The sequence below is a fragment of the Python bivittatus genome, unplaced genomic scaffold (genome assembly GCF_059951505.1).
Source record: "Python bivittatus isolate LINGU-HERP-01145 unplaced genomic scaffold, Pbiv_v1 ctg000850_np1212, whole genome shotgun sequence".
NCBI lineage: Eukaryota > Metazoa > Chordata > Lepidosauria > Squamata > Pythonidae > Python > Python bivittatus.
In genome coordinates this window covers 49193294-49219457 of record NW_028277112.1, presented here as the reverse complement: position 1 = coordinate 49219457, position 26164 = coordinate 49193294, and the positions used below count along the sequence as shown (strand labels likewise).

The following is a 26164-nucleotide window of genomic DNA, read 5'->3' as shown; positions in this document are numbered from 1 at the left end:
ACCCATGTACTTGTTTTGATAAGCAAATCAATTTCATGAATAGATTTCATAAACAGATATCATGGATATAAGCTGATTTTGGAAAAAATATTGGGGCACTGAATTACGTTCCAGTGTTCAACTAAAACTAAACTAAAACTAAAACGGGGTTATCATAATTCTGTGAAGGATAAGTTTTAAACTCATGTTTGCCTTCTGTTCTGGAGGTCATTCAGTCTAAGTTCCTGAGGAAAGTCCTCCAAGTTCCTTGTTATATAGGAGTCTGAGTTTTTTCTTCTAATGAAGAAAAGACCAGGGTCTAGTTAACCATTCTTAAACTACTGGCCTAAGCTGACTTCTTCCACAGATCAAGCTTGGATCCTTTAATATTGACAGATCACTAGCAGTCCACCCTGTTTGGATCAAGGAGTCCTGAGGAAAATACTCCACCGTGGAGTTTCATTGCTAACGCTGTCAAGAATGTGATGCAAACAAGCAAAGATTACACTGAGATAGAGGCTCGTTGACAGAGATTGGCAGTTGGATTGCACACAATTTCTGTAAATATCATAGCTGAGAATCAGACCTAATTCACAAGAAAGTGGGATGATATCAAAAGCTCACTTTTTTGAAATACTGCACAGTGTTCAGCATTGTATATTTCAATATTCTTTCATCAGCAATTCTGTGAAATAAGAGTGGTGGAATCTATGTCATGCATCTTTTTATACTGTACTTATGTTTTACAGAGACATCTATAAGAACATGATTCTCTCCAAACTTCCTGAAAATTCTATTTAATTTATGTCAGATATTACTTGAGGATTGTGACCCCAATATTATATGGCAAATGCCAAACTTTAGTTGGCAGTCGGCCAGATAAGGCAGTACTGCACAGAATTGCAGTAAATGCTCTCTCTATAGTATTTTAACATTGTAATACTAGTATTTGAATGATTATTTTCAGAATTTAATTACTAAATGTTAGCTTTTCATTTTTTCCAGCATCTTAATACTGTAATATGTGCATGCATACTGTATTCTGGCTCAGTGGTATTCTAATACTTTATGTGTTAATAGACGAGTACTTTAGTGTTTTAAAATTAAGTAAATATATTTTTTGTTTTAGTTCATTACTAAGACTAGTTTTGTAGTCTTATTTTTTCTTGTTAATATTGTAATGTCTTCATTCATATTATTTTTTATTACTCATTTAGTAAGTTCTTTTTTCGCCTCTTAATCTCTCTTTGCATTTTATCATCTTTGATACAAAGTTCTACAAGATGCTGGTCAGTGACTGTAATAAGGGATTTTATCTGATTCTGGCTCAACTTATCTCAATTTCTATATATTCATTAATTCTTTTCTCTCTCTTTTTGTATTATGTAACTTTTGCTTTCCAACTGTACAAAATTCTCAACTGAACAAAATTCAGTGACCAATAAAGGACAGATTGAGCAATCAACTAAGATGTCCAACTATTCATCATCCATAGCACTTGTGGATAAATGCTAAATATACAGTGCAAAGAATTAGAATCCAATAAGATTCCAAATAAAAGTAAAACAACAGAGTTGAAGCTCTAGCAATTTCAATGCAAAACAATAGGAATTTATTTCCCTGAGGATAGACCATTTCAAATTTTAGGTTAAATGTAAATATTTTTAATACTTAGCAATTGCTACTGGAATTAGCAGCGATGATAATACAAAATAAATTCTTATCTCTGTGGGAGTATAATTTATTGACAACGTGTGAGTTTGTTGATCCAGAAGAGCAAGTTCTTTGGCTAGGTTTAGTCTAGTTTCAACCGGCTCTGTTGTAAACATACAATGGGGCCCTAAAGACTAGACTCTAGTGTAAATACTAGAGGGGATGGACTGAATTGATATGGATCACTGTAATTTTAAATGAATTTTTCTAAAACCTATGGTTGCAAATAAATGTATGTATGTATGTATATAATTCTTATCTCAACATATAGCTGTAAAAGCCATTGGGTTGGATCCTAATTTAGATCTATCTAAAATAGGCCCTTGAAAAAAATGATAATAACTTATTCTACAATTGATTCACTTGATTAAAAAAAATTACAGTGGAGGTGCCTATATAGGATCTTTTTCTATTTGTCACACTCCTGTGTTTTTCCATCTTTTTCTTTAACACAGAAAATCCTTTGAAAAAACAAAAGATGGAAAACTGCACAAATCTTTTTTCCTGGTAAAACTGCCATCTAGAAACACTGTTATTTAAATCTTATTGATTTCAATGTGTTTACACTAAATATGATTAAACTGAATCCAACCTAGTATTAATAATCATAATATGACCAATAGATCATAGTCCATTTTCTCCCATCCTGCTACTGCATTGAAATATATATTGTTAACCACAAAACACAAGCTTAGGTGTCCTCATAGGTGAAGGCTTCACAAAAGTTACCCTTTTCAAAATACACAGAACCTTCCAGCTTGGAGGATACAGTAAACCCTTGTTTTAATGGATGTTGGTTTTGCAGAAAACCAGAATTTTTATCAGAAAAAAAAAGGCTGGATCTAAGCTTTATCCTATTTTCTGAATGATCAAATCTTAATATTCAATCCAATCTTTGCCCAATCAACATTTGCTTAGTGTTCAGACAATACATGTAGTCCTCGTTTAAGGTACACTAGTTCAGCGACCATTTGAAGTTACAATGGTGCTGAATGAAGGTCCTTGTAATTGCGGCCACTGCAGCGTCCCCGCAGTCACATCATTGCAATTTGGGTGTTCAGCAACTGGCTCACAATTATGACATCACAGTATCCCACAGTCACATGATTGCCATTTGCAAACTTCACTGCCAGCTTCCGGCAAGCAAAGTCAATGAGGAAGTCGGCAAGAGATTGCAAATAGTGATCACATGACCATGGGACACTGTGGCTGCATGGGATTTGCCTAACAATGGCAACTGGGACTGCTGTAATTGCCATCATAAGTCAGTGCAGTCATTGTGTCTTACGACTGTGTTGCTTACCGATGGAGTTCTTGGTCCCAATTACCGTTGTAAGTGAAGACTACCTGTATATCCATTTCCACATATATACAACTTCAGGTGCTAACAATGTGACCTTTAAGATTTTAATTTACATTTATTTGATTTATACCCTGCCTTCCTATTCTGACAAATACTCAAGACAAGTAGCAAAATTTAAAGAGCCAGAAAAGAATATAAAAATTTTAAAAACACAGACTAAAATTAACAATAAAATAGATGTTAAGATCAGTCAACAATTAAAAATTTGGCAAAAGAGAGGTGTCTTTACAGACCTACTAAAACCTGACAGAGTGGAAGTCAAGAGGAATTCTCAAGGTAATACATTTCATAGCCTGGGAGCCTTCCCCTACATGCCAGAAAGATGAACTTCTGACAGCAGAGGCATCTTCAAAAGGGGCTTTCCTGCAAATCTTAGCATATGAATCTCTTTGTAAAAGGATCGTTTGCTTAGATAGTCAGACCCTAAACCAATATCAACACATTAATTGGGCCCAGTAAACAATTGGGAACCAAATGCAGATCTTTCAGCATAGGTATCATATGCCTCCTTCCATCCTATATTAGTTAGCAGTCTAGCTAATTTGCATCAACTAAAACTTATGGACACCTTTCAAACGTACCGCATGTAGAAAGTGTTGTACTAGTCAGGACAGAAAGTAGCCACGGCGTGGATAACTGTTGCCTCATCTGAACAGCTCAGGAAAAGTAGCATCTGGCATACTTGGTATAATTGTGCAAAGGCACTCCTCACTAGTCATCACTGTTAAACCATTCTCAAACGCAATGAAATCTATTCCTTTACAGGAACATGCTCTGTTTGTTCCTTTTGATGTCGTCAGCTTTTCCAGTGAGATTAACCAACACATTGTATGGACTTCAAGAAATAAAGGACAAGCAGAACAATCCTATTTTAAGTTGTAATGTCAAGGCCTCCAACAAATCCAAGGCCTTAGCAATATTGTAGCACGGCAGAACAGAGACAGAAAAAAATGCACTTCCACCTTTCTCCCAAGGACATTTTTGATTGATTTAGATATTCCATCCAAGACTGGCATAGAATAGCTGGAAGTTTAACAATAACTTTGGACATCCCTAACTTGACCTTGACACATCTACTGTTTATTTTTTCTGATATTGGAGTTCTGCTATAAGAGAAGACATGCTGGTGGAGTTTCTGTACTGGCTCAGATGATATATCTAGGACCAAATAATACACCCTCAAAGGATGCACTTCTTTCCACTCTTATAACCCTTCTGGGACACTGCCCTATGAACCACAGGATTGCAATTTAAGGAAATAAAACTACATTGATTTTTACAAGTATTGATTTGATCTGAGACATTCTTTGAAATTCTAGACATAATTTTGCACACATCTGTTCCAGGAATTATAGTTTCCTGGGAGTGGTGGTGGCAAAACAGATGTGGAGAAAATAAAATATAGAGCCTCTGTGGCAATATTGGTTTTATCTGAAGAGAAATAGCATAACTCCTTCTAATTTGATTTTGGGAATAAATACATTTTAAAATCTCCTTGCCACCAATGCAAAATGATAAAAATCTTTATACTAATGTTATCCATGCTCTTTATCAGCTCTTCTTCTGGCAGTACAGTACCTTAGGTGTGTGTAATATGGGGGTTATTATAGCTATGTCTCATTTATTCAGGGATTTATAAATTAATACTTTTTTTAAATGAAACTGTGTACCAACACAAATATGGATATAAATGGACTCTACTTAGAGAGAGAGAACTTTGTGGTTACTTACAAAGTGGTTGTTTATTTTTTCACAATCCTTACCAGTGTTTATTTAAGGTTTATATCTATATCTACACACACACAGATCTTTTTCCTTCATTTCCCTGTGTTCTTCTGTCAACTCTTTCCTGTCCAGTGACTATTTTCTTCTTTGTTTCTGTCTCTCCCTCCAAATTCTCAGCTCTCAGTATCTGGCTTCCTCACAAGGAAGTGTCCACTTAACTTTTTACTTGCCTTAAAAGATTGCAAATAATATGCCATCTCACAGCCTTTTTTCTTGAACAAAAGCTATTTGATTATTGTCAAACTGAGGACAAATTTGTCGCAGAGACAGCAGTAATGAGAATGTATATGCTTCTTCATTCATAGCATATTCAATAAATAAAGCATTCTTTATTTTTAGAAAAATCAATACTCTTTGACTACTTATTCTATAGAAACTAGAATCTTACAGCTGGTCTTAAAACACTTTCGACAAACCAGATATTAATGAATTTGAATTTTATAATATACTTTTGTTTGAATATTAACATTTAGTTACTGAATTGTAATTGTTAAACATCATTTAGCCAAGTTATCTCATACCTCAAGATGTATTTAATTTTCACCCACTTTTCAATCACTGGATGCCTGAGATCCTCTATCATAAATAAAATGCCTATTTACTAACTGTACTATAGTACAAATGGTCACCTTCAGTTTACACTGTAGCTGCTTCATTTCCAAATCTACAGTCTTGACAGGAGTAGCTGGTGCCATTCCAGTATAGCCAGATGCTAGAGGAGATAGGCCTTCTCTCCCCTTGGTCAACTGGATCAGGTGGTCCAATTTTCCTTGCAAATCTGATTTTCCTCGTTGCAGCTCAGTCAGGTTGGATGTCAGAGTCTGCTTTCCAAATATAGAAATAATAGGAATAGTTGTATTCAATATGCAATTGAGAGCAACATGCTATACTATATACTGTTATAGTTTAACTTTACAAAATATAATATTCATTATGTATTGTTCAAATTGCAATTGTGGGGGCTGCATTTATTGGTTACAAAGTCCAAACAATCCTAAAAATAAAAAGAGATGAGAGACTGGCTGGTGGTATTTATCTTGCAAAGGAAAAGAAAAGGGGTGTAATAAACAGTAGCAACAGTGTTACCCTGCCACCATTAATAGTACTTGTGCTATATGTAGAAAAATGCAGAGATATTCTTTCATTTTGTGGGTACATTTGATTGGCTATAATGGCTGTCAGAATCAATTTCTATGCATATTCTATTGAAAAATTCCACAGAATATCATGTTTTGACTTGTATCAGTTTTGTAGGACTTGCAAAGGTTAAAGCAAAATAAAGCATATGCACTGTACAACTTCTATTTGGCTGGTCTTTATGCTGTTGTTTCTTCCCTTCCTACCACAGCCAGGGAACCACAAATTCCATAACCTTGACCCTGAAACTGATGCACTTTACTAGTAAAAGCCAAGCTGGAGCAGGACAAGATAACAGATGTTAGTTGTTTATTCCATTGGGTAGGTCTTACCACCTTATACTGCAGCCAAAATGCTTCTCATTTAGCAACATAAATGTTAATTCCAATTAGCAGATGAGGCTTGTTAGGGATTTAGTTCAAATGAATACCATGCACACAAACTCAGTCTTATTGAATTTGATTGACAATGGACCTGAATAGTTTATTTCACAGAAATAGTGCATCAGAATGTATCGTAAAATGAAATATGTAGTATTTGCTTTAATTTTGAAATAGTTACAACAATCTTTTACCAGTTTGTACTCAGCAGAAAGCCACCAAGATTTTAATGATATACCAGTCAAAGATTCCAAGAGCCCAACAATAGCACCATTTTAATATTCTAAAGATGCTTATATTGTGTAATTTAACATAAGGAACAATTAGACAAAATGATAGTGTACTCAGAGGAGTTTAAAAAAATCCTTCTGAAAACTCACAATTAGATATTGCAAAAGGACAAATGCAGAGCACTATAGGCTCAGTATTTAATACTGAAATAAGGAGATTTAAAAACTCCTGAAAATAATATTTGCCCAACATTTTCCTTTTTTTTTTTTTTTGATTTGTTGATTTCTTTGATTTTCAGCATTTTTCAACAATTACTTTGTCATTCTTGTGATTTAAAAAATACATTGGTCATCTAAACTTTTATGAACTTCATATTCAATGTTACCTGCTAAAACCTGAAGTTCTGGAAGAGCACATACCAAAAAATAGGCACACTGACTTTATTGGACTAGTTTATCACAACACAGGTGGCACATATACATTCATATACATTCATTCTTGGTGAAGACATTCTGAATTCAGTCAGAATAAATTGTACCAAATCAAGTGCTTATATTAAAAGCTGAACAACTAATGTGTTTTATTCATAGTGGAAAATGTTGTTACAATGCCGGAGTAGGACCATCTGTATAATATAAGATCAGTCCAAAGTATAGATGACATACTTATTTCTATCCATTCATTAATATTTTATGTAGCATCATATGTATTCATTTTCATGAGAACAGACTTATTCAATTATCACAGTAAACTATTAAGAGGAAAAAACAATTTTATAAAAAAGATTCTATGAAATTATAATAATTAAAATAAAATTATATTTAGATGATAATACATGAAATTTAACCTTACTATTGGCTCTACCCTAGTTGCCAAAAAGTCCAGTGATGTTACAGTTCATATATGTGCATGCACATTTAGTGTATACAGCTTCACTGAAAACCTAGGTCCACTGAAACTGATGGAAATATGGTTCATAACAACAATTGCATAACTTTAAATGTGACTATTGCTAGGTAAACATAGCTACCAAATAGAAAGACATGAAAGAAAATTCTGCAACTGCCATTTTCATAGGATTCTTTTAAAAGCAGAATGTGCCATTTGATTAAACATTTTCAGTGAAGTTTGTAATAAAATTATTTAAACAGCAGCATAATCAACTTAAAGATATATATATTAGAACTAACATTATCTTACTGGAAATAACTTTTGGTAAAATAGCTTATTTGGGCTTAAATTCTACTTACATTTACCGAACAGTAAAAAAATAATGGCATTTGCTTCTAAGTACTATAGACATGAACAGTTGTAGGGAGGCTCCTGAATAAGCATTACTGTGTTAAGTATTTTGATTTTAAACACATTTTTATGCAACAAAAGTTTCTGCCCTGATTTAAATTCTAATACCTTAATTATAGTTTCACTATTGCTTCTGGACATACAAAGAACACACACAGGTAATTAAAATCCTCTGAGAATCAATATTAAAATATATCTACAGAAAAGGAATTAGCTTTTTCTACATCTACAGCTGCTGTTCTAGCCTGCTGCCAGTCATCTAGAGAGGTTTTGGAATAATGCATGCTGTTTACACTAAATTCAGTCAGCTTGCCCATGCATCTGCTGGCTTTTCTACTATATACTGAATTCATCAAGAAATGCACATTGACTAAACAGATCTCCTACTATGTTTCCAACAATACTGTTGAATTACAATATCTGTCACAACCTAATTTTTTTTCCAAAGATATATATGAGTGTGAAACATACATTTTATTTTTTTTTAAGTCTGAGTACACATTTTTTTTTAAAAATGTTCATTTAACAGATTAGGATTTAATTGGAGTAGAACATATTTGTTATATGTTTATTGCAGTAAAGTGTATTTATTATATCTCTGAGTAAACCCAATATCTAGGATCATGGAGCTGAAAGGGAGAGGTCTCTATTTCTATGACCCGTTTTGTACAAAAAACACCAACATTATGGTTAGACTTGTCAGGTTCGGTCAGCACGGGGCTTCGGGGAAGCTCGTAGCCAGCGAACTCCACCGGCGGCAGCTAGCGAGGAAAAGAGGAACTGAAAGCGCCGCTAATTAACGGGCCACCTGCGCCCAGCCAAACAGGAAAACCGCAGCGGAAGCTTTTAACTATAAACTGATAACGGCGCGAGCCAACAATGAACGGGGCCGCAGGCAGCGAAACAAGATCGCGCGCAGCACAGAACCCGCGGGCTTGCACGTAACGGGGAGGGACCAACCCAAGCCGGGGGGGACTGCCCATCAAGGACAATGGACCCTGACCGAACCTGCCATCATGGACAATCAAGGGGGATTATTGGGGGGGCCTAATAGCCCACAGCCGCAACGCGATCACGAGGCGGGAAAAAGCGCGGGAAGGGGGGAATATAACAAGTGATGCAATTGTACCAAGCCAGTCCTGGCTTTGCTTGTGACTACTACGTTACGCATGAGTAAACCTTCTTTGTGAACCACACGTGTCACGAGAGTTTCTCTGTCGAACGGGGCAAACCTCACATAAAGCCAGGACTCACATTGAGTGCTACCCGGTACACACCGAGGAGCGCTCACCTTTCTTTCCCTGCAGCCAAGACCGGAGAGGAATTGATTAACGGCACCAGGAGATGGCAAGCGATGGGGAAACCGCGTGCCAGCTGGGCTACCAGGAGCCCAGATCCGAAGGCGTGATGGCGGGACCAGTCCGGGGCGAATGGCGCACGGACACAGCCAAGAGGGCGCCAGAGGACGGGTGGTCGTTCGGCGGGGGCAGGAGCCCCAACGGGTCGCCAGCATGGGGGGTCGCGACGAGTAGTGACTCGGAACCCGAGGCCCGAGAGCTTGAGGAACGATTCACCCAACTGGAGGCCAAGATCGAGCAGCGGATGGATGCTGTCCAAGTGATGTTGCAGACCATCTTCCGGCGGGGCAAGGCCCCAGGGGCAGAGTTGCAGGCGAAGAAGGAATCGGGCGATAACGGCAGCAGTGAGGATATGACCTCAAGAAACTGCACGGAGCCTAGACCAGAGGTTGCGCAGATGACTCCAGTCCCTAGCGTGAGGAAGAGGGGACCCACAACCACGGCCAGTTCGCGGGGCGCCAAGCGGGCGCTCAGCAGCGGGACGGAGCCAGAGGGCTTGACGGGACGTGCGGTTCCCGGGAGCAGCGGCGCAGGGTCCGGGAGCCAGGAGCCGGAGGAGAGGCTGGACGGGCTGGAGGGCGACCTCCAGCAGCAGACGACAGCTGTACCGGGCATGCGGGAGGCATGGAGTGGCGGACCCAGGGCCCCGGCTGGGGCAGCCGCAGAGGGCGGCGTGGAGACCAGGCTAGCAGAAGTGGACAGGCTCCACTCAGAGATCCAGGGGGGAGCACCCACTAGGGACGACCTGGAGGCTCTAGTGAAGTGGAGCTGGCTGGTGGAGACGGCGGGGGATGCCGGAGACCCGGGGAAGCGAGAGGCGCGAGCCCCGATACCAGCCACAGCGGACCAAAGTGAGGCGGCACCGGAGGCGAGACGCAGGAGCCGACGGCAGAGGATCGAGGTTGGAAACGCCCGGCAGACTGCAGGGACCTGCTACCGGTGTGGAGGCAAGGGGCATCGGATGGTGCAGTGCCCCTCGAGGCAGGGGGTCTTGGCGAGCTGCACAAAGGACGGGGGCCGGCGATTCCCGGCTATAAGGGACCCCGACCGATCCTGGGAGGAGACAGCAGCTAGTGGAGCGGTGTGCAGCGGAGCCGGCTGGCTCACGAGGAAGCCCGGCTCTGCGAGGAGGGGAGAGCGAGCCAGCGGGAGGCGATGGCCGGCGACGCTGAGGCGCACCCCAGAGCAGCCAACGGAGTGGCAGCATGAGGAAGGGCGGGACAGAAGAAGCTACTCGCCCATGAGGATCAGGGTCCACCTCAAGGGGGTGAGATCAGAAGCAGAGGCGAAAGTCGATGCCTTGCTGGATTCGGGATGCACCCACTGCCTGATCCACCCGGTACTGGCATCCGCGCTGGGGCTCAGCGTGAGGAGACTCAGGAAGCCCCTCGCACTCAGCCAGTTGGATGGATCGACGGCAGGGGGGGAACCGGCGCAGTATCGCACTGAGCCGGTCGGTTTGACAGTGGGGACAAGCCGGGAGGAGCTAGGCTTAGTAGTTGCCCCGGGGGCCGGCCATGCACTAGTGCTGGGGCTGGCATGGCTTACGCGCCAGAACCCGCACATCGATTGGGTGGCCAAGACGGTGCGGTTCGGCGGCACCACCGAGCAGACGGGGTCGAGCTGCGGAGGTGGCACGAGAACAGGGGGCCCCACAGAACCCGGCGAGGTGGCGGCTGGGCGATGGCGAGCCGAGGGCCAGCGAGCTGCGGCAGCGGCGGCAATAGAGCCCGGGAAACCAACTGCACACGCGGTGAGGGCAGCGCCGAGGGAGACCGGCAGAGGAGCCGAGGCGGCAAGCGCACGAGAGAGCGTGGCAGCAGAGACGGTGCGATTCGACGGCACCACCGGGGAAGCCAGGTTGAGCCGCGGAGGCGGCGCGGGAGCTGAGGACCCCACGGAGCTAGGCGAGGTGGCGACTGCGCGACAGAGAGCCGAGGGCCGGCAAGCCGCAGCAGCGACAGCAGCGGGGCCCGGGCGACCAACCGCCCGTCAGGCGAATACGAGGACGGCGCCGAGGGCGACCAACAAACGAGAGGGGTCAGAGACCGCCGAGGTGGCGGTGGCATCGACGACGAAGGGCCCCGCAGCAACGCAGGGGTCGGCTACAGCAGAGACGGTGGCAGCGGGACCCGAGGGCCCCGTGGCAAAGCAGGCGGCGATCACACCGGCATCAAGAGCGGGGGCAGGAGCGGCGCCGGGAGCCGACTGGTCCGCGCCAAGCGTGAGTGAAGCAACCGGCGATAGACCGGGACCTGGCCGCGGCCAGGGGAACCTGGAAGGTTGTAGGACACTGAGGGAGCCGCCGCTCGAATCCAGGGACCCAACAAGGACGACCCAGCTGGAGGCGAAAGGCGGAGCCCAAACCCCAAGGGAGAAGCAGGGGAAGGGAGCCGAGCCGGAGCTGAGGCGGCGCTGTGCAGAGGCGAGCGAGGGAGACCCCTGGTTAGTAAACAACAAGGACTCCCTGAAGAAACAAGGGACCTGCTGGGAGCACAAGGGGAGGCTCTACGTTCCAGAAGCTTGCCGGGTGGATGTGCTCCGGAGAGGGCACGCCGAGGACACTACGGGACACTGTGGGTTTGTTAGGACTTTCCACCTCCTGCGTGAACAGTTCTGGTGGCCGTCTCTCCGGAGGGATACGAGGGAGTACGTGGCCAGCTGCTCGACGTGCGCAGCGGCGAAGGAAGGGAAGGAGGGGAAGGAGAACCTTCGGGGACCCATCCTATAAGTGACTTAGCCAAGGAAAGGCACACCGTTATGGCAGATGGGGGGGCAACACCCTAGTAGCCCAATTAAGAGGGGGACTTGTCTTCAGGGGGGCGGTATGTCAGGTTCGGTCAGCACGGGGCTTCGGGGAAGCTCGTAGCCAGCGAACTCCACCGGCGGCAGCTAGCGAGGAAAAGAGGAACTGAAAGCGCCGCTAATTAACGGGCCACCTGCGCCCAGCCAAACAGGAAAACCGCAGCGGAAGCTTTTAACTATAAACTGATAACGGCGCGAGCCAACAATGAACGGGGCCGCAGGCAGCGAAACAAGATCGCGCGCAGCACAGAACCCGCGGGCTTGCACGTAACGGGGAGGGACCAACCCAAGCCGGGGGGGACTGCCCATCAAGGACAATGGACCCTGACCGAACCTGCCATCATGGACAATCAAGGGGGATTATTGGGGGGGCCTAATAGCCCACAGCCGCAACGCGATCACGAGGCGGGAAAAAGCGCGGGAAGGGGGGAATATAACAAGTGATGCAATTGTACCAAGCCAGTCCTGGCTTTGCTTGTGACTACTACGTTACGCATGAGTAAACCTTCTTTGTGAACCACACGTGTCACGAGAGTTTCTCTGTCGAACGGGGCAAATCTCACAAGACTTAGATATTGTTTGAACTTGCACCATAGTCAAGACCATAAGCCAGCGTTGTCCAAACTTGGCCACTTTAAGATGGACTTCAACTCCCAGAATTCCCCAGCCAGCCAAACTTGGCAAAGTGGCCAAGTTTGGACAACACTGCCATAAGCAAAATGAATGGTCACAATCTGAAGCCATGACTTGTTTAAAGTTTACTTACCTTAACATTTTGTTCAAACTTGGACAAGGAATTATTGTTTCACCTCCATTTATGGGATCTAGATATGCAGCCTTATGGGTGGCAGGTTCCTGCTAAGAATCACTCTTAAAGCAACATCTCTGCTGCTCCTGAGTCATTTTCAGTTCAGCACAGAGAATTCTTTACTGAAACAACGGAGCTGGAGGAAAATAATCACTTTCATTCTGCACACTGTAGCTACAATCCCTATAATATAATATATAATATATAATCTTTCAAAAACACTCTGTTCCCTGTCCCCCGCCCCCAGGAAACAGTTTTACGAGTTCCCAGTTTGTGTTCCTGATCTTATAAGGACCCAATAGTTATTCTACTTTTTACAATCAACTGAGGAGTTCTTTGATAAGATAGATAATTTTAACACTACATTTGCCTTGACATCCCAGTGCTTTGAATATGATATATTAATACAACTAAGACTATATCTCCAGTGAATCTTAGAAATGATATGAAAAGGAAATTTTCTTTAATATAGGTTGGGCCTACACTTCTACACAAATAAAAAATTTACTGACATAGTGGAACAAGGTATTTACAAGGGGAAGGGAGATCCTTACACCAGCCCATTTGTTCTTATGTTAAAATGCTCTACTGTTTTGTAGCTTTCATTATGCATCTGAAAGCATTAGGTTATTTCAAGAAAATTAGCTACTTATGAAGTGTATGTTATAAAATAAGTGTCAACCTCTGAGCATGTTCTAACACTAACATAAAAGCATAAAAGTATGCTTTTCCTCGCCACTGGATTTTCTTCTAGAGAGATTTTGGACCACTTGAGCTTTTTGTCTGGCTTCAGCCATCTCTAGCCACACTACTGTTTGGAAAACTAATGTGGTACATGAAATAAAATATAAAGGGGCAGTGAAATGGTGAAATCAGTTCTTCTAAGGTCAGGAGATAAGAAAAATGGATAAATGTTGGGTCTGACTGAATAAATGATCACACAACTTTAGAGATTTTTGATAAACGAGGCTAACATTTATGCTCTCATAGTACTTCTAGAGAGATGGCATTTCTGCTTCATAGAAAAGAAAAAGATGGATGTGGAAGAACAGTAGGCGTTACCAGCAAATGCTTTCAGATTAAGAGGCTCTAATTAAATAACTTCATTCTCTAAAATCTAGATTTGTAATGCAAGAAATTATTATTATTATTATTATTTATTATTATTATTATTATTTATACAACATGAAATCACAGCTGCGAGTTCTTTAGCTGGTGTTGGCCTTCATTCGCATCGAGTTCTTCCCAAGAACCCAGGATGTTGTAATGTATCAGCATAGTATACGCGCAGATCCAAGCAGTGTGGTCTTTTGTAATTGACAGTTGGAAATTTTGTCAATATGCAGATTTTCTAAGTGTTGTCCAAGGTTTTTTGGTATACCACCCAGTGTGCCAATAGCCACTGGGATCACCACAGCCGGTTTATGCCATAATCTTTCAAAATTCAGATCTTGATACTTTATGATCTTCTCCAATTCTTTGCCTTCTATTCTACTATCCCCTGGTATTACCACATCAATTATCCATACTTTCTTCTTTTCAACCAGTTAAATCTGGTGTGTTATGTGCCAATACTTTATCAGTTTGTATATGGAAATCCCACAATATTTTAACCTGCTCAGTTTTTACAACTTTTTCAACTATATGTTCCCACCAATTTTTCATTACCGGCAGATAATTTTTATAGATGTTCCAGTGAATCATTTTGGCAACTGTGTTATGTTGTTTATAATCAGTTTGTGCAATCTTCTTGCATGAGCTGAGTATATGATCTACTGTTTCTTCTGCTTCTTTGCACAATCTACACTTTGAATCATTTGATGATTTTTTCAGTTCCGGCCTTGATAGCATTAGTTTGAATAGCTTACTCTTGAGCAGCCAAAATCAGGGTAAAATCACAAATAGTAATGGAATTGAAATGAATGGCCAAACCATTAGGAGCCATCAGAATGAAGCCTACAAGTATCTGGGCACTTTACAGTTGGTAACATCAATCATGGACGTTAAAAATGTGAGTAATAAAGTATACATCCAGAGGGTGAGAAAATTGCTAAAGACAAAATTGAATGATAGGAACACCATCAAAACCATCAATACTGGGCCATACCTGTTATATGATACACTGCTGGAATTATTAACTGGACAGTTTGGACCAAAAAACAAGAAACTGATGACTATTCACTATGCATTACAACCCTGATTTATTGCTATTGTAGCACATTTCTCTAGGCCAAATTCCATTGCTATATCTGTGCTAAAAATTCTTACAATATTTGTCAATGACTGGATTTTGATTTCTAATTTTCCATAAAGCTTCAGATCATCCATATAAATGTAAGATTTTATTAGCATTTTTTGTTGTTTGATAGCCAAGATTTGTTTTCCTCAAAATCACTGAAAGTGGGATAATAACCATGATAAATAATAAGGGTGATAATGAGTCACCTGGAAGATGCCTCTCCTAAAGTTGACAAGGCCATATTTTTTCATTTCCACCCACCAGTTCTGTCTTCCACTGCTTCATTATTTTTTCTATAAACATTCTAATATTTTTACTGACATCAATTGTTCCAAACATTTGATGATCCAGTTGAATGTATCAAAGCCTTTTTATAATCAATCCAGAGCACATGTAAATTGGTTTTTCGGCTTCTGGAATTCTCCAAAACCATTTTATCGATCACAAGTTAATGTTTCATACCTCTATTTTTTCTTTTATTTCTTTTCTGTTCTACTGGATGTTATTTTCTTCTAAACAATCTTGGAAGTTGTCCACTATTGTGCCTGTGAATAATTTAAACATTGTAGACAAGCATGTTATTGGCCTGTAGTCTCCTGGTGTTGTCCCTTTCACTGAGTCTTTTTGAATCAGATAAGTTTTGCCAGTTATTAACCAATCGCTGATATCTCTTTTATGCAATACTTCATTAAGCTGTTTAGCTATAATTGGATGTAAGCTAGGCAAATATTTGAGTCAAAAGCCATGTTATTGATCATTTCCAGGAGATGTCCAGTTTTTAATCCTTTTCACTCAATTTTTAACCATTTCGGCTGTTACTATTAATTCTTCCATTTGCTTTTTACTAAATTCATCTTCAAATTCTTTTATCCATCCAGTATTTTTAGTCTTTTTGAATTTCCATAGCTCTTTCCAAAACTGGATTGTTTCCTTTTAGTTTGGTTGCCCATTTTCAGGATTTCTATTGCCATTTATACTTTGGTAGAATTGCACCTGGTCTGATTGAAATAGCTGATTTTGCTTAAATTGGATGATTTGTGCCTCATAGCATTCAATTTTCCTAGCTATTGCTGTTATTTGTTGCTTTATGATTTCCAAAGCTTCTTCAATTTTTCTGGTGCTAAGCCAATATTTTTTTTATTAAGCTTGTCTTGATCCTTACATTCTTCAATTTTTGCTCTTTCATGTTCTTTAAATTACTTGCATCTGATCTTAATTTCTTTATCTTGGCCTCCAGTCTGATCTTCCACTTTGGGATTGAATATGATTTTGTTTTTGCTTTTCTAATTTCGATACCCAGTTCTTCTGTAACCACCACTGTTGTACTATAGGCAAGCTGATTGTTCTGTTCGATAGATGTTATTTTAATCTTTGCAAGCACCTATTCACATAGTTCATTATAGGTGCCAGGTCTTTTTTGGGCACTACTTTCAGTGTTGCAGTCTTCGTCGTTCTACTGGTAATTCTGTATAGGCCATAATTTTCTCTTTTAATTCTTCTTGCTGGGGGGGGGGAGGGGTGTCAGTTCATAGGTTGGTTCAGTGCTGGCCTGTACTGGTTCTGTTGTTATTATTTCTTCTAGGTTATCATTTCTGTAGTTCATATCACCTGTTTCCTCTATATTTCCAACTGTTGTTATCTGAGTTTCTTCTACTATTCTACTATTGTTTTTGGGTCTTTCAATTTCATAATTTTTCTGAATCTCTTCCACTTCTGCATCCCTGAATATTTCGTTTCTGGTAATGAATCTTCCTTGATCTGCTAATCATTGTTCAATGATATTTGATATTTATTTATTTATTTATTATCTACAATTTAGAATTTGCTTAGTGGCTCATATAGAAAGAGCAAACATTTATAAATACCTTCAGATATTTGTTGGAAAACAATACAATATGTCACAAAATGTCAGGCAAAACAAAGCAATATAGAAGACTTTTTAACAACTAGTTTAGATAGTTATTAGACTTCATCAGCCTTTGGCCAGATTAATCTTTTATTCTAGAAGCACTGTTCTAAGACTCCTTGAATTCTGTCAAAGTAGTAGCTGAATGACAAAATAATATTGCACGTGAATAATAAGCAGAAAAGTTAAATTAACATTTCATATTTCATATGCCATACCTGGATGTCAGGGGAAGAAATACTTTATTTTCAAGTGCCTGACATTCAGCTGTTTCTTTAAGCAATCCAATGTTGACATCTCATTGAGTTGAATCTTCCTAATTACTGCTAATTGCCTATCACGACTTAGTTCCCCTTGAAGTTCAGTTGTCTAGTATAAATGAACATAGCTTCAATATATGCTGCACCGACAGCTATGACACTTGAGGTGTGCTACATTATTATTAAGGTCATTCTAAATATGGTGTGGAATTAACAAAACAGTTTTTAAGGATGTTTAAGGCACTAAAAATGCCAATCTTTAATGAAGTGTTTAAACTACATCCCAAAGGAGAAATATAGATAAGTTCTATCAGTTCATAAATATTACTTTATGAAATGCAATTCCTTTTGTATATATTTTTTTCACCTGTTTGGTGTTGTTTTCATTTCAAAAGATCATGTTAATACTTATACATATTAATGCACAGTTTGCAAAGTTATTTTCATATACTGACATTAAATCATACAAATTTTAGTTTATACAGTTATTATAGTATTTTAAAATATATTCTATAGCAAGGGATTAACTCCCATCACCCAAGGCCAATTGAAGCACAGCCCAACAATGGTGCCCCTCGGCCCTTCCATTGCTTAACTGACAAGACTTTAAGACTGAGTAAATGCTGAAAACTAAAGTTGAGTGTAGCAGTGAAAGAGTGAAGGGCATGATAGTTAGGGGGAAACTCTGTGGCACCCCCTTTCCCTTGATGCCCTAAGCAAGTGCTTATTTTGCTTAATGGTTAATCCAGGGTTGCCATCACCTCAGTTTGGAGATATAAAGAAGAGAGGTATATAACCTTAAGGCTTTTCAATCTGTAGAAAATATTTGATCTCCTAAATTCTATGAAAATAATGAGACTTCCAGCAAGAATACTAAAATAATGTGTCATTCAATAATTTTGTGAGATTTTGGCCATTTAAAAAATATTATTAAATATTTAAAGAAATTCTTACATTGTACCTAGCCTGAAAAGGTTGTTGATCCTTATTCTGTCATGACCCCCATTGCCATTAAGTTCTTGCTAGCTAGAAATAAGCCAGCAGCGCTTACAAAGCGTAAGCTATAAATAGTCATACATCCAGAAAATGCTCACACTGGCCTCTTCAAATGAAGCTCCCAGCCAATATATTTAAAACAAGAATCCTAGAATCACCTGTGAAAAGCTATTTCTTACATGGCAGAACTACTTAAGCAAGTCCATTCAGAAATCTGTTTTAAAAAAGGATGTGCACTGAACAAAATTAACACATGGGGCTTATTTCTTGCTAGCAAGAACGACATCCGCCTAGAGCACTGATCAAGCCTAAGGCATGGAAATTCACTTCTAAACTAATTTCTTTATCCTCTTGTCAGAAGGCAAATTTTGATTACTTAGTGGGCAGAAATAACACTGATAAGAAGACTGATTATATTATAAATGTCATATTTGAAAAGTAAGATATCACTTGAATATAGTGAGCACATGCTTTGCATATACAAGGTTTCACCTTCAGTTTCTGGTATCTCAAGATAGGGCTGAGAAAAACTCATGCCTGAAAAATCCAGAGCTATAAAGGAAGTTGAAAAACTAGGTAGTTAAATATATATATATATATATTTATATATATATCCCAGAACAAAGCAGTAGTAAAGCACTTCTCTATTATTACCATGAAAACTACATGGGCATGACCAAAAAGTCACCAGCAGTTGAGTTCAAGTCAAAGGAGATCTTACTTTTAGCCATTATTTACCACATCTTATAATTACAAGTATAATGAAAAACTTACATGATACTCAGTCAGGGAATTTTACAATCCATACAACTCATTACAAATTTAACACCAGTAATCCTAAGTATTCGTATGCTTTAGATTTCATGCACACAAATATGCTACACTAACATTCAATGGGGGAGAAACGCTGCCATCTGTTTTCCACTTAGCAAAATATAATGAAATTGAAATAAACATTATGTAGAAAACCTGTCTTTAAAAGCTTGCTTATTATTTAAGGTAACTATTTCGTACCAAATGAAGACAATAACTCATTACATACATAAAATGTAAGCAGGATTTGCTGAAAATTTATTTTTAGCAATGTATTTTTTGAAGCTAGGAAAGACAATTTTCTCTAACTCCTCCTGTGCAATGATTAGAATAGCAGAACAGATATTACTCTCCATGGAACAAAGAAATTTGTTTTATGCTGAGCCAGATCACTCATATTATTAAAATGTTATTAATAATACCTGGAAATATTGGTAATACAAAATGCATTTTGCTCTGAGTTATGAGCATACACCACTCCCCAAATACTTGGTCTGTCTACCATGATCTCCCACTTGAATATACATTCATAAACATACAGATCTAAATCTGCTTTTGAAAGGCAAAACTGCTACCAAATATTTAGATATATCATTGTTTTGCTTATTTGCTATTAAGTGTGCTATATATTACTTTCTTTTAATTGTTTTTTATTAAAATGTGTGCTGTGTATTATTATAGTTCATAGTCTTCTGCTTTATGTCCTAAGCTACCATTAAAACACTTATCTGAAACTAACTGCAAAGTTGTAAGAAACCCAGAGGTCAAGAAACCAACAGAACATGACACAACCCAATTCTTCAGTTCTTCTTTAAGTTTTGCAAAAAGGGCATCTAAAAATGGTTGGAAAAGTCAACAGCCAGGAAAGATCTGAGAATCCAAGTAATTTGGTTCCTGAAAAGGCAGGGACTATGAAACAGAGCAAAAAACGTATTTTGTCTGCAGTGCTGGATGTTTGAAGAACTACACACATATACAAATCTATTTAGCATATATGCTCATGATTTATGAGACTGCAGAGAAATTCCTGCTTCTGCAAAACCTCTGATTTATTTATTTGCTTGTTGATCATCCAAGACCAAGCCAACTATTTTAAATAGACATTATGCTTTATCATCTCCACTCTCAAAAACCTTGTCCTTCTACGAACTGCTTGGTCTGGGTGCCAGAAGTTGCAGGCTTAGAGATTCTTCCTGGGCTTGATTCTACAATTTCTCTTGTTTAGATGACTTATTCTGCTCAATGCGTGTCAGTTCTTCATTTTTTGATCACCAGTCAGTGATTACATTTGAGAAACTCAAGTAAGACACAGCTGCACAAGTTTTCTATGCAATATGAGTAAAGGGGGTATTATTCTCCATATTGCACTGTTTTTCAATAATTTTAATGACAAATATACTGCACTGGAGAGCCAGAATATTGTAATAAAGGTGTTGAACTTGATCTAGGTTAAAATTTTTAGTCAACCACAGAGCTCCCTGAGTGACTCTGAGCCAGGCACTTTCCCTCAATCCAGTCTACTTGACAAGTTTGTTGTGGGGATATAATTAAGAGCCTGTTGTAAATCACTTTAGCTCTCAGAAAAAAGGCAGGATATAAACATAATCAATAAATAAGAAAGGCAGTAGTATATTGTGGAAGACAAACATTTCAGATGTTTTGCTGATACAGGCACATGGAATCCAAATCAAGATAAAGATCCAGAAGAAGTTACAAGATCAGGGGAGAAATATTTGAATATACAGGTGAAACTCGAAAAATTAGAATATCGTGCAAATGTTCATTTATGTCAGTAAGGCAACTCAAAAGGTGAAACCAATATATGAGATAGACGCATTACATGCAAAGCGAGATATGTCAAACCTTACTTTGGTATAATTGTGATGATTATGGCGTATAGCTTATGAAAACCCCAAATTCACAATCTCAGAAAATTAGAACAGTGTGAAAAGGTTCAATATTCTAGGCTCAAAGTGTCCCACTCTAATCAGCTAATGAATCCATAACACCTGCAAAGGGTTCCTGAGCCTTTAAATGGTCTCTCAGGCTGGTTCAGTAGGAATCACAAGCATGGGAAAGACTGCTGACCTGACAGTTGTGCAGAAAACCATCATTGACACCCTCCATAAGGAGGGAAAGCCCCAAAAGGTAATTGCAAAAGAAGTTGGATGTTCCCAAAGTGCTATATCAAAGCACATCAATAGAAGGTTATGTGGAAGAGAAAAGTGTGGTAGAAAAAGGTGCACAAGCATCAGGGATGACCGCAGCCTGGAGAGGATTGTCAGGAAAAGGCCATTCAAAAGTGTTGGGGACTTTCACAAGGAGTGGACTGAGGCTGGAGCACCTCAGTGCATCAAGAGCCACCACACACAGACGGATCCTGGACATGGGCTTCAAATGTCGTATTCCTCTTGTCAAGCCGCTCCTGAACAACAAACGTCAGAAGCGTCTTACCTGGGCTACAGAAAAAAAGAACTGGTCTGTTGCCCAGTGGTCCAAAGTCCTCTTTTCTGATGAGAGCAACTTTTGCATCTCATTTGGGAACCATGGACCCAGAGTCTGGAGGAAGAATGGAGAGGCACACAATGCACGATGCTTGAAGTCCAGTGTGAAGTTTCCACAGTCTGTGTTGATTTGGGGAGCCATGTCATCTGCTGGTGTTGGTCCACTGTGCTTCATTAAGTCCAGGGTCAACACAGCCGTCTATCAGGAGATTTTGGAGCACTTCATGCTTCCTTCCACAGACGAGCTTTATGGGGATGTTGACTTCATTTTCCAGCAGGACGTGGCACCTGCCCACACTGCCAAAAGTACTAAAACCTGGTTCAATGACCATGGGATTACTGTGCTTGATTGGCCAGCAAACTCACCTGACCTGAACCCCATAGAGAATCTATGGGGCATTGCCAAGAGAAAGATGAGGGACATGAGACCGAACAATGCAGCGGAGCTGAAGGCCGCTATTGAAGCATCCTGGTCTTCCATAACACCTCAGCAGTGCCACAGGCTGATAGCATCCATGCCACACCGCATTGCGGCAGTCATTGCTGCAAAAGGGGCCCAAACCAAGTACTGAGTACATATGCATGCTTATACTTTGCAGAGGTCTGATATTGTTCTATTTCCAATTCTTGTGTTATTGATGTCACGTAATATTCTAATTTTCTGAGATTGTGAATTTGGGGTTTTCATAAGCTGTACGCCATAATCATCACAATTATACCAAAGTAAGGCTTGACATATCTCGCTTTGCATGTAATGCGTCTATCTCATATATTGGTTTCACCTTTTGAGTTCCTTACTGACATAAATGAACATTTGCACGATATTCTAATTTTTCGAGTTTCACCTGTAGGTGTGTGGATCTACTGCTATATTTGCTACTTTTTAAAGTACTTTACTTGTTTCATTCAAAAACAATGTATTTTTTCTTATATACATGTTCCTTATAACACAGAGGTGAACATTCTGAGACCAAGATGTTCTCCTCCTTGCATGCCCCTCTATATACCTTAGCAATAGAAGAGACTATATGTAGCTCAGGGTTGAACTGTGGAGTCCTTGGGATTCTCCACAGTGAGCTTGGTTGTTTTCTTGCAAATGTTTTGTTACCTCGCTAGGTAACATCTTCAGTGCTAGAATGGAATGGGGTTTGCTCTCTGTTTATATACAGTGGCTTGCCCTGCCAGTGTTGGAGGGGGGTATTTTTATTTTTATTTTATTCTCCTGGTAGTTCCTTGGTTAGGGTATTGTTTACTGCTTGATTGTCTGGTGATAATCTTGGTATTAATCTCTGCTTATCTGGATGAAGATTGCTGGTGAGGTTATTACAGTCCTTACATTGTATGTTGTAGATGACTCCTGTTTCTTCTTGGGCTAGTGGGTCTTTTGGTTTACTTAGATGTTTTGGAGGGCTTTAGTTGGTTTGTGTGCTACAGAGATGCCATGTGGTTGTAATAGTTTCTTGGTTGTTTCTGAGATGTTTCTGATGTATGGCAGTGTTATCCTTTTCATAGCTTGTGTTGGTTGTGTTGTAGTACATTGATTGGTCAGGCACTTTTTGATAAAGTTGTGTGGATATCCTCCAAAATATCTGAAGTAAACCAAAAGACCCAGTAGCCCAAGAAGAAAAAACAGGAGTCATCTACAACATACAATGTAAGGACTGTAATAACCATTATGTAGGACAGACAGGCAGAAGGCTAGCAGAGCGCATCCATGAACACCAACTAGCAGTCAAAAGACACAATGAAAACTCCTTAATCTCAAAACACATGGACAGACTTAACCATAGTTTCAACTGGGAAACTGTCAGCATCTTAGACCAAGATAAATCCAAAAATGCAAGGGAATTCCTGGAAGCTTGGTATTCAGACAAGGCAGCCATCAACAGGCACATAGAGTTAAACCACTTCTACATACTATTCAAAGAAGGCAATAAAAAGGAAATAAAAGAACAGAATACCTCCTCACTAGCAACCATCACCCAGAGAAGCAGAGATTAACACCAAAATTATCACCAGACAATCAAGTAGTAAACAATACCCTAACTAAGGAACTACCAGGAGAAGAAAAAAATAAAAATAACACACACACACACACCCAAACACTGGCAGGGCAAGCCACTGTATATAAACAGAGAGCAAACCCCACTCCATTCTAGCACTGAAGATGTTACTGAGCTGGGTAACGAAACATTTGCAAGAAAACAACCAAGCTCAGAGAACCCCAAGGATTCCACAGAATTGTACCTTTTAATGTACTAAAAGGAAAAATAGATTAAATACATATAAAGTAGAGATACGCAGTGTTTCAGACTCAAACCCAAAAAGGTGCTTTGGACAAGGGATGGGCCTGCATGGTGCACCTGTGAGCATCTCCTTAAAAAAGCTGCCTTTTTTCCTGGGCTTGAACAGTAGCTGAATGATCACTGGAAAAGATACACTGACAGGGTGCAACAAGATGTTCTGGAGTAGGCACGTGCATGCAGTTGGAGCCTTCTAACTTCAAACACATGTTTTCTGGGAACTGAGCAATTACTGTGCAAGCCCAAGGAAAGAAGCAGCTTCTCTTGGCCCTATCCCTTTCTTTTTCTTGACCCTGTCTACTTTTTGGCATGAATACCTGGCATATATCCAAAAAAGTTAGTCTGAAAGACTGATGCATCCCTGCTTTAATCAAATGTTCTATATATGGTACAGTCATTTAGAAGTCACTGAATTCTTTCATTTTTCAAAACAAAAATCCATTTGATTTGCATCAAAACATTAACACTGAAACTTTAGCATAAGTATATATTTATGTGAAATACACTAGGATCATAAAACTGGAAGAAGCCACTTAGGCCACTGGGTCCAATCTCCTCCTCAGCTGAAGAATCAAAATCGAAGCATCCTAGCCAGATAGCTGACTAGTCTTCACTTCAATACATTAATGAAGGGGGCCCTACCCCTTCACTGGTATCTGGTTTCAACTGTAAGAGTAAAACCACTCTTACGGTTATGAAACGTTCTCACATTCAGCCGGAATCTGCCTTTCTGTAACTTAAATCTGTTATTCCATGTCCTGCATTCTGTGATGAGAGCAAACAGCTCTTGAGATTCTATGCGATGTGGCACTCCACTGGATACTTCATTGGTTTAATAAGGAAATATTAACAAGCATCCATTGAGTCAATTTTTGAGCCAGCTATGCATCCAACTATTTATTATGCCTTCCTGCCTACACTTCACTTTCTGATCAAAATGTTGTAAGATATTTTGTTAAAGTCAAGACATATTATATCTAGAGCAGTCTATATTCATGTTGGGATAAATAATACATTACTATTTATTAGGAGTACTGCACAGATATTACAGAAATATTTTAAAGGCACACTGAATAAGCTATTGTTACAGCAATTTGTAATTGGCAATTATTCACTAATCCATGCTCACTGAGCATTCCTACAATTTCTGAGTGTTCTGGATATTTTTTCTCCTGCTACCCCCCCCCATTTTTAGGGTGTGGTATGGCCCACCAATTAAATTATTGATTGCTCCACTGAAATTTATAGGCAATGCCCAGTTTCTTCTTTGTGAATCTTTAAAAATAATTCTACTCTGGATTGGAAACTAGCATATACTTTTTAAATACCAGGACGTGTTTTCCTTCCTGTCCTTCAACCACTTCATTCCATTTTCTTTCTACCTAGTTATCTCCTATTCTTTCAACTGACATCCTGTACCATTCAGTTGCTTTGGGTGTTTACAATATTTTTAAAAAACTTTTTTTGGGGGGGGGTATCTGTAAATCTTGAAATAGAAATAAAAGAATAATTATAGCTGTAATTTTTTTTTTTTTAAATCCTACAACATACCATATTCCTTTGCTGCTGTCTAATGGGTGTCCAGATTTTTTCAGCCCAGATATTGTAGCCTTATTACATTTTAATTCACTTAAAATATGAGGACAAATCCCATGTTAATGAATCAACCATCACTGATGAGATGGGACTTGCCATTATCTTTCTTCCCATCTCAGTTCCTTTTACGCCTATAGATCTATTTCACAGGAGGAAAGACAATTCAATCTTCCAACAGTCTCCATTCTCTTAGCTTTTGATGTCCTAGGTGCTCTCACACACTATGGCTTAGATGCCCCTCCAAAAACAGTGTGAAATATAATTTTATATTGGTAAATCTCATAACCCCATACTAAATCATGTTGATTTTATTTATTTTATGTGATAATGCCAAACTCTTATGAAATATCATACAAAGTTTGAGTTTTATTGGGTGCAACCTAGAAGGTATGGCATGTGCTGACAGAGTTTTCAAAAATGTTTACATGGAAGTGGGGGAAGCAGAGAGGTTTTTTAAAAACCAGTATTAATTGAATAAAACTTGTATCACAATGAACTCATCAAATTGGGTTGTAAGAAATTCTCTAAATTCTAGTTACAGATAACCAGTTATTTCTGAGATGCATACCAAAATATTTTGAAAACATGCACAGAGCAGAGGGGAGGGGCTTTGGGGGGAGGACTGGTATTATCATGAGATCAAAACCATAGATTTTGTGAGCACAGTGCATGCTGAGATTTTAATG

At 39.7% G+C, this 26164-nt stretch overlaps 1 protein-coding gene across 3 annotated transcripts in view; it reads right to left on the bottom strand.

The window, feature by feature from the left end:
- Positions 1-26164, bottom strand: part of CNTLN (centlein) — a 224771-nt gene that overhangs the window by 49136 nt on the left and 149471 nt on the right. For all 3 annotated transcript variants that reach the window (XM_088129922.1, XM_088129920.1, XM_088129921.1), the window contains one exon: positions 5470-5661. In XM_088129922.1, coding sequence (XP_087986048.1) covers positions 5470-5661 — 192 coding nt within the window. The remainder of the gene's footprint in view (positions 1-5469; positions 5662-26164) is intronic.